Source organism: Branchiostoma floridae, chromosome 13, assembly GCF_000003815.2.
Source record: "Branchiostoma floridae strain S238N-H82 chromosome 13, Bfl_VNyyK, whole genome shotgun sequence".
NCBI classification, from domain to species: domain Eukaryota; kingdom Metazoa; phylum Chordata; class Leptocardii; order Amphioxiformes; family Branchiostomatidae; genus Branchiostoma; species Branchiostoma floridae.
In genome coordinates, this window is record NC_049991.1 from 18,794,842 (window position 1) to 18,804,667 (window position 9,826).

Sequence of the window (9,826 nt, forward strand, 5' to 3'; positions counted from 1 at the left end):
TGTTGACATGAAGGGGTACTGGTGTAGGTCTGGGCCCCTAGCAGTTAGCTGAGGAATTACAGGGCTTTTCCTGATGTTAAAGCTGATTTCTGTTTGTTATGTTTCCTGTGTTATCTTACGTTAAGGTCAAACTTTTGATTCACTCGTTTGGCAGTATGATTTTATGTTATCTAAGTTAATCTGGTTTTGTACAATCTTTATGTTTATGTTACTTATTATAAGTAATTTGGTTTCATAGAACGATATGTACGATTATGTTATTGAAGTTAATTTGGTTTTGTTGAACTTTATGTATAACTTATGTTCGGGGTTCTCCCCCCAGGGGGCTTTGAAAAAAGCTGTCAAACGATATGCTTTCACACTGGTTAAATAAAGAACAAACAAACAAACAAACACACTTTTTCTGTATCACCCCCCCCCCCGTAGAGTGTTGTAATCTTGCTAGAAGTCAACTACCTGCTGCAAGAGATAAGATGGAAAGCCTTGTCTTTTAACTTTGTAAAAAAATGTCGATATTTCATGGAGGTTTGAGGTCTTCTGGTATAAGGTCCTTGTGAGTTTATATACACTTTTCTAAGTGAGACAAAATTTGCATTTTTTTATGCATGTACAATGGTGACAGCTTTCTACCATATAAGTAATATAGTATATGGCGTTCACAAATAGATGTTAATGAATGGAACATAATATGTTTTTCTGTTACAATTGTGAGGAAAAATGACTGTTTTCATACCTTCTTCTGGTTATTACGTCATAGTTGCTATTATAATGGATGGGTTTGATATCTAGCTGTGAGTTATAGTTACCATTATGTTTTTACGGCCTCTCTTCATAACGCAACTCTGTAATTCTACATCAGGCACAATAAATGTACAATAAAGTTTTTTTCTGACCAAGAATACTCTGTATGCTAGTGTACAATAGAAATTTACCATGTAGCCTCAAAATATATCTAGGTGCACTGGTGCAACTATGTGTAAAAGCTCCGATTTTGGTGTAACATCAAATCTTAATTCCACCAGGTTCCATAATACCACCACATGATAAAAAGTACATGAACTAAAAAGTGATTTAAAGATATGTACCAATGCAGCATCAGTAATCTTGGGGTGTATTAGGTGTTCAAGACAATCTTGAGAAGGCCTTTACATGTAAAACGCTAGTTCACCTTTATCCGAGGAGTTACCTATATCTGTTGTATTCAATAATAGGGTATTTAGGGATATCAACTAGACGGTGGTTTTAAACTAAAAGGTTTTGAAAATTTTGCAATGAAAACACTGTCCTTCGGCTTAATATCCCTAAATACCCTGCGTGATAGAAACAACGGATAACGGCTGCCCCGCGGATAAAAGTAAACTAGCATTAACTGATTGATTGATTGATTGATTGAAGACCCTTATTTCACATTTTGGCCACACCGGGCTAAGTACAGGTCACAACAAGTCTTGCTAAAAAGATTCATTTAACAGATACAAAATGAAACTATAGTTGGATAAATTCAACTTATCCTAGCTGTTCTGTTATAGTGGAGATAAAAGAACAGATATGTACATCTTTTGATGTGGCAGTATTATGACACCTGCTGGAATTATGAGAGTCAACGTTATAAAGGTGCTGCAGATCTCCCTAGCCAACCCTTGAAATAGGAAGTGGTAACGAAAAGGGCGGCATATTGGCTGCATGGAGATTGATATAGCAACGGAGCTCCTCTGTATAGTGTAAACTTATGTTTCTTTCATAAATAAACTTTTTTCGGGGGTTGAGACCTGTGATTCTGATCTGTTGATTTTGTTTTGCCTAGTTGCTAGAATGGGCCAAACCATTATGAAAGAAAGGGGTCAATGAAATGTCAATAATAGTTCATAACATGAAAAGATGATAATCAGTAATATTTTTAGTTATAATAGTACGCTTTTCTTCCAAAAGATCGGTTTTTGTCATGTATATTGAATCGAGTCACTTCCTCTGTAATGTTATTGTGATATTTTGGCAAAATAATAATCTATAATTTACAGGCATGTCAACGCCACTATCCTGTCAAATGTTACGACCCAAAAGAGTTTCGCGTCAAGTTTGCAGACTTTGGAGTTTGAACTTGTGAAGTTTTGGGTGGTGAATCTGAATATTTTCGTATTGTACAGCCACGCTCTAAAGAAATGTTCTAGACTTTTCTTCCGCCTGCTAGATCCGCTATTGACAGTATTTCAGTGACCCAAAGCCATCGCCATGCATGGCAGCAGAAGTGCTCATGATCAGTGACCCGGGAAAAAGAAGTCAAGAAAATGCCACGGAAGCGGTCATGGAGGCGACTTTGCAAGTTTTTTGTCGCCGGACTTTTGGGGTTTGTCCTACTCGCAGTTCTGTTGGTGTTCACGAAATATATAACCCACCAATGTACGGAGCAGGAAGCAAGGGATGCACTTAGGGAGCTGGTATGTTGTATTATGCGTTGTTTATGTAGATCTGTAACTTACAACAGTATGATGTCACTTGTTTTATGCACCGTTATATAGGGGGAGGGGGCACTGTTGTTGAAGGTAGCAGAACACAGTATTTTTGACAAGGACCCAAAGATAGTAGGGGTTCTTCCCCGTGTGAGTGGCTCAAAACTTACAGTGCCATGGCCGCACCCTGGGCAATATCTTTCGTATTGAGGTCACCTGAGTTAGCGGAAAATGGCAGCCGCTCCAAATCCTTCCGATTTAGCCTCGCCTACTGTAATCTCCTCGGCCCACCCAATAACAGTAAAATAATTGTGTAAAATTGTACGGGACTGCTTCAATGAGGGTCTGCATGGGGGGTCCCGACAACGATTTACGCTGAATTCATAAGAACCCCCTGCATATTACGCTAAATCGAGGAAGGAAATTACGCTAAATTTGGCCGCCTCGCTACGAATTACGTAGATAAGATGGTTTTCCCTACGAGTTAGGGGAAATGAAAGTAGGCTGCCTACGCCTTACGGAAACAGAGCATGCAGACCCTCTTCAATGTGGCTACAGGTGGGTGGCTTTAACAAGTGGTTGCCAGGTTTGACTGTACATGCCGCCTAGCGGAGGTCATGTGAACTGCAACCGGCCCAACGGCAGGAGGCAGTAACTAATCTCCAAGCAGATCCTACGGTGCCATAAGATACTTAGTAGTATCAAAGCTGGCCAAGGAGTATAGCCGGTCAAAGGGAGTCAAACAGGCACCTACCAGTAGCGACTAACACTCCTCTGTCCGTTTTTGATGCTATCTTATGCTACCGTAGGATCTGCTTGGAGATTAGGCTGTAACAGTAGAAAGGCAAATTTACACCAAATGTACAAACGTCATAATCCAACTCGTACTGTCTCAAAACTCAGACATTTTCCTCTTCCATTCAGTTTTTTTAGGAAATCTGGGTCCGATCTTGAAAACATTGCTTGTATTGTGTGTGTGTGTGACTAGTTGTACTTTCTTTGCTAATGTACGAGTAAATGTGCACAGAATGATAATGGCTTTATCAAGTGTGCCTTAGACCTACTTGTAGTGATATCTTTATGTTTGTGAGAAATGTATAAAAGGTATACCCTGTATATCAGGCCACTTTTAGACTGAATTTTATTCTTTATTTCTGTGCAGTGTGAAGAGTACGCCAGGAACAGGGTTACAGGAAACCTATGCCCAGATTTGTGCACAGCACATTCAATCATCTTCCAAGAATGTCTGAACTACAGAAAAGGCAAGAGAGTAATACTAGCCGAGTGGAGCACTAAAAAAGTCATACTGAAATCCCAATACAGCCATCTGCACGAGTACAATTCAATGATAGCAAAATACACAAACGAGGAAGGAAAGGTCGTCACTTCACAGCCAGATATGGCAACTTTCCTAATGGTAGTGAAAAATCCGCTACGAACCATGTTTCAAGAGGATGCAACGTATAGCACTGTAAGGGAAACTGTGCGAAAGATGTGGAATATGCCATGGGAACATCATGAAACAATGAGTGTAGCGGCTATGGAGAGCCTTTGGGCACTTTTACAGCAAGAAGAATACCTCTTGATGCAGTATTTTAAAGGAAACAAGCATTTTCCAAAGATTTACGGGTCTTGCGGACATTTTTATGTCATGGAGTATACCCCGACTGGTGACACACTAAGCCCTCAGTTGTTTAGCCACAAAACGGTCGAAGGAATATTCAAGTCAGGAACAGACTGGGAGGACCGTGCTAAACTTGCGCTAAGCTTTCTTACATTCATAGAAGACCTGGATACTTTCTATACTGAACCACTTCATCTGTGTGATGTAAAGAATAAAAACTATGGGGTGTCTGAAGACCTGACCATACGAGCGATAGATGTCGACATGGCGTTCTTTGAGACCAAAAATGCGGAGAATTCTGCAGGGACGGGGAAACTGCACGAAAAACGAAGACTGTGATTTCGTTGACTGTACGTCGTCGTGTGACTTGACGCGTGGGAGATGTTCAGAACACAGGTCAAACAACAATCTGCAGGTGAGTTCACGAAGGAATCATTCTTGTGCCGCTGTTGTTGTTTTTTGTGTGTGTGTTTTTTGCACTGTCTTCGACAAAATACTTGCTTACTTACTTGCTTACTTGCATAAGTCGAGTCCATCCGGCCTCGAGTTGAGATGGCAGCCCAGGCGCCCCTGTCAATCATTGCACTTTGTAAGTTGTCGACTTCCAGGCCTGTGTCTTTCCTGAGCATGTCTATATATGTTGCTGCCGGTCGACAAAATACACCAGATTTGTACAGTAATACAAACTTTGTATGGCTAGACTGTAATGTTTGTTCCACTCACACCGCAAAGCACCCAGACTCATTTTAATGTGGTCTGATTTTTAATGTGCTCAGTGTACATCACATCCAAGGGGATGTCCCTATCTAAAGCGGAGTTTGCATTTTTACTTCCTAACAATATCACCCATAACATACAACACCTGACATTTTGAAGTTCACTGCTTCTTTTAGGTATATATTTGTGTAAAGATAGCTTCTTTTTTATCTAAAACCATCTCTTCCTCCAGGCCATCTGTAAGAAGATCTTCATGGGGTCCAACAGTCCTCTGTTCGGCGGGTTGCTGCGCTCTCCTCCTGTGACCATTGCAGAACGGCTGAAGGAAGCACTCCAGAAATGCGTGGAACCGTCCAAGAGTGACCACCAATCACAGAAGGCGTCTTCCAAGACATTAGAAGCGATCAGGGTCGTTCTTCAAGAATCAATACAAAGCAAGGAGCCAAAAACTTAGTACAGGGTGGAAATGGTGTAGTTAGGGCATGATTTTCCTCAAGAGGTTGTGGTCATGTCCTCCAGTGTGTTTAGTACTATTCTTCTGTATTTTTTGGTATTTGAATGTAGTTTATATGAATGGTGATTGTATCTTTACATACTTTGATGTATTTGAATATATTTTACACATTATTTGTTATGGATGAACTATTAGCCCCAAATATATCTTTTTTAATGAATATGATTTGGATATCATAATTGTTTTTCACATTCCTGTCTATTCTTTTCTATGTACATTGTTGATTTTGTGTGTATATGTTTGAAAAGTTCTCAAGAAATAATGTACGAGTAAAAGTTCCATTTTACAAAATGATATAACGTAACATTGTAAAGGCACAAAAATGTCAAAAGCCCTTACTTTGAAATCTATGTGGTAAGGAAAGTTAAAAGTTAAACACATTATGCTAAACATGGTATACTAAAAATAGAGTCTTCATTTTTGTTCTTTCACGTCTTCTTGCGATGCCAAAAAACTATGTTTATGTTGATACTGTTGATGGTGACAGATTTTAATAATATTGTACAATGATGTGTCGTGTTATGTCGTTTTTTAATGCTGTTTGTGTTTTGAATAATCACAAAGCACGAGCACCGTAGCACCAATGCAAGAAAGTTTGATTCCAACAATAAAGTTTTGAAAGACAAACATAGCCCGACAGGGAACTACTTTCTCTTCATCCATGCCATCCGCTTCACCTCTTGCAGATCAATCCGCCTGGACCAGTCCGCCTCCATCATGGCGCGAATCAGCTCCTTGAGATGATCCGAAACCTCGGAATGTCTTGGGAAGTTGGGAGCTCCTTTCCCCATGAGATGCAGCAGTTTCGGGTTGGGAAACCTCCCCATACAGAGGATGTACAGCGTCGCTCCCAGCGCGAACACGTCCGCTTTCATAGGGTCGTAAGGAAATCTGTTGACCACTTCGGGAGGGGTGTACCCAACCGTTTGGCAGTAGATGTCCTCTTCGAGTTTCTCCGGGTCGAATCTCGTGGCGCAGCCGAACCCACAAAGTCGCACGTTTGCAGCGCCGTCCAGGAGAAAGTGTTCACATTTCAGGTTCAAGTGCGCGATGTCTTTCGAGTGGAGGTACTGCACTGCGTCCAGCGCCTGGGAAAAGTACCCGCGCAGCTCGGCTTCAGGAATTTTCTTTTCGCGGTAAAGCAGCTCCAACAAGTCGCCACCTGCGTAGTGCTCCATCGGAAAGCACACCCGGCTTCCGAACAGAAGCAGTGGAGGATGGAACTCCACGATGTTGGGGTGCGCGGCCTTCTTAGAGAGGTCCCTACAGATGTAGTACTCCTGAGGTAGGAAAAACTGTCGTCTTGTGCGCGGGGCAAAGTCGCGGCGAAGAATCTTCAAGGCGACGTCGCGCGAAGGAAGAAGTTTCACAGAGTGGGCGAGGTACACGTTACCACCGCGCTCTGGCGCGATGGCGTCGCTTTTCTTCAGCAGCTGCTTCAAGACGAATCCGTTCTCTCTCAAGGAACCACGTAAGGAAACGTCTTGGGCCTCAAGACAGTCGATCTCTTCCGTCGCACTGCTAGTGCTAGTGGACGCACTTCTGCTTCTAGTTGAGATGCCTTCGCTCGGTGTACTGTTAGAGCTAGCGGTAGCACTTCTCCTTCTTGATGAGATGCTCTCGCGGCTTTCTTCCGTGATCACGCTAAGACGTTTCCGTAGATTAGGAGACTTCTTCTTCGGAGGCGCCTTCTTTCTCGACCTTGAAGAGGGACTGACGAGTATTTCTTCGATCTTGGCACCGGAAGGAGAGACGGAGGACCGGCGGCGCGCCTTGGTGATCTTGCCCGCGGAGGTACGCGGGAACTTGCTCTGCCGGCGCCTGTCGCGTGGCGTGCCGTCCGTCTTTTCCTTCGGGGCACTTCTGGTCGCCACCTGTAAAACAGGAAAGTCAGGGATGGCAGACTTCCGACTAGTAAGCACCCTCTGGCAGAACATACTAGTACAGAAACTACACTAGCAAAAACAAACGGCAGACGGACAGACACTTAGACGGACGCACACAGACAAGCCAAACCTATTCTTCACTTCACTAGTTTAGGGTCAGATATTTGTGCAAATCATGAAAGATAATGAAAAACACGTTGAAGCGTCCAACTTTGTGACGCCACATACAAGCACAAATTAATAAATCAGATTGATGTACAAAATCTATCTTCCCATCAGCATTTCTTATTTGTGTATATCAACTTTACCTGTTTCGTGGAGTCCTTAGTTTTGCGCTCGCCATTTTGTTCTTTCGTACCGCTCCCAGATGAGGAGGCTTTCTGCTCTTTCTCGGCGCTTCGCGACTTGGCCATTGCAGACGTCGGGCGTCCTTCTTTGCTTTTAGCTGAAGTCATAAAAAAAAACTAGTCATAAAATCCTTCATTGAGTGAATCCTTTCACAAGGATACAAATACATACAGGCATTTAACACAATCACGGACCTGTCCTTTGTGCTAAACGCCATCGACAGAAATAACCACCGCTCGTATCAAAACATCATGCATAGTCATACACAATGGAAAACAGGCTCTATCCTTGGTGCTGAACACCGTCACCCACAGAGATAGATGGCTGCTAGTAGGATTACCAGTAGTATACACAGATCTGTCCTTGGTGCTGAACGCCATCCACAGAAATAACCACCACTTGTACTAAAGCACCATAAATAGCCATACACAAAGCAGGCTCTGTCCTAGGTGCTGAATCTGTCGCCCATATATAGACGGTTGTTCCTGGTACTTCGTGCCCTGCACCCTTCACATAGACCTGTCCTTGGTACTGAAATATCGCTCGTAGTAAAATATCATTCATAGAAAGACACACCCTGGAACACTTTAATCCAGAGATAAAGGGGTTTCTTGTACTATATAAAATTTCGCCCGACCTTGCCTTTATTACTGAACGCCATCCACACATAACAACTAACGCTCGTACTGAGACATCTGTCATACACAATGGCAAACAGGCTCTGTCCTAGGTGCTGAACCTGTCGTCCATATATGGATGGTTGTTCCTCGTACTCTGTGCCCTCCACACAGACCTGTCTTGATCTATCATTGGCACTGAACTAACACTCGTACTAAAACATCTGTTATAGACACACACACGGGCATTGTATGCTGTGTCCTTGGTGCTGAACACCGTCGCTTTGTATGACTACGAGGGGCGGTCGATAAGTAATGCCCCTGACCCATTTTCCATAGCAGGAGATTAATGAAACTTGGCACAGTTATCAGTCTTTCTCTTCATAGGAACCACCCAGAGTTATGCATTTCTCCCATCGTTTGATGCAGCTGAGGACACCGTTTTTGTAGGACACCCCAGGTTGGTCCCCCAACAGATGCCTCATCAATGGCAGAAGAGGGACGACCAGGTCTGGGAGCTGTTTCCACAGACTTCCGGCCATGTTTGAATTCAGGATGCCAGCGTTTTACAAGGTCATATGATGGGGCATCATCACCATAAGTTTTTTTTTTCATTTCATCAAAAGTCTTCTTTGGTGTGCGTCCTTTCAAATACAAAAACCGGATCACTGCGCTACACTCAACTGCTTCCATTTCACACATGGTCCATTTCGCACCTGACTCAGTTCAAACACCAGTAAATCAGAAACCACAATTAGTTCAGAGCTGTTTTTTGCTACATAACCTATAAAGATATGAATCATTACACATACAAAATTTCATTTAGATCAGACGACTGGAAGTGGGTCAGGGGCATTACTTATTGACCGCCCCTCCTATGTACCCATTCACAAAACAAACCTGTCCTTGGTACTGAACGCAGTCCAAACAGAAATTTAGATGATTGTCGCTCGTGATAATAAAGTATCATCCACACATCGATGAAGGTAATGAAGTTAGGAGTTAAGATATATTTTTAGGTCTTCGATGATAATTCCGCTCAGTGTCACTGACGAAATGTGGCGGATGCTTCCTGAAACGTCTGACCATTTCCAAAATCCTATCCACTGTTATTTGGTGCATTATCCATACGCTTTCGAAATACAGGCCCTATTTTTTGTACTAAATATAACTCAAACACGCATTTATAAGTAATACCCTTGACTTGATTTGTCTGTTAAATGTTTCAAGTGCTGAATATCGTGTATGCTGTCAATACACTACTCGACAGATCTTTCATTGGCGCCTGTCTAAATGCAACTTTTAGTATATCGTTTACCTTTTTGTGGCGATCTCGGAGATCCACCGCTACTCTCCGCTGATTTCGATCTCGCACTCGCCTTTGAAGGAGTCTTTTTCAGAGAGCCCCGCCGTCCCGTGGGTTGCCTTGGAGAGGACAGTCGGGACTTACTTTCCCCCTCCCTTGGGCTAACGTTAGAGCTGCTGGAACGGCGTGATCGGCTGGGTGATCCCATGTCCACGGCTGTATGCACGGTGCAAGTCCGCTCTGTTGTTTACTAACGGTCGGAGTATGTCAGGGACAGACGTGCGTTTTTCGAACGAACTGGCGAATAAACAATTCTAAGCGTCTGTTCGAAACAAGTTACCTCACCTCAACTCACCTATCCCTTGAC

General features: G+C 42.9%; 2 protein-coding genes across 2 annotated transcripts; one reads left to right on the forward strand and one right to left on the reverse strand.

The window, feature by feature from the left end:
• The first annotated feature begins 2,186 nt into the window (after window positions 1-2,186).
• On the forward strand, window positions 2,187-5,093 carry LOC118429761 (divergent protein kinase domain 1C-like). The gene is made up of 3 exons (XM_035840381.1): window positions 2,187-2,435; window positions 3,610-4,486; window positions 5,021-5,093. Exons 1-2 carry the CDS (start codon window positions 2,286-2,288, stop codon window positions 4,408-4,410), a joined length of 951 nt encoding a protein of 316 aa, XP_035696274.1. The 5' UTR covers window positions 2,187-2,285; the 3' UTR covers window positions 4,411-4,486; window positions 5,021-5,093.
• Window positions 5,047-9,770, reverse strand: LOC118429760 (CBL-interacting protein kinase 14-like). Its single transcript, XM_035840380.1, has 3 exons — window positions 9,472-9,770; window positions 7,497-7,633; window positions 5,047-7,176 (listed from the first exon to the last, which is right to left on the reverse strand). Exons 1-3 carry the CDS (start codon window positions 9,665-9,667, stop codon window positions 5,947-5,949), a joined length of 1,563 nt encoding a protein of 520 aa, XP_035696273.1. The 5' UTR covers window positions 9,668-9,770; the 3' UTR covers window positions 5,047-5,946.
• Window positions 9,771-9,826: the final 56 nt, after the last annotated feature.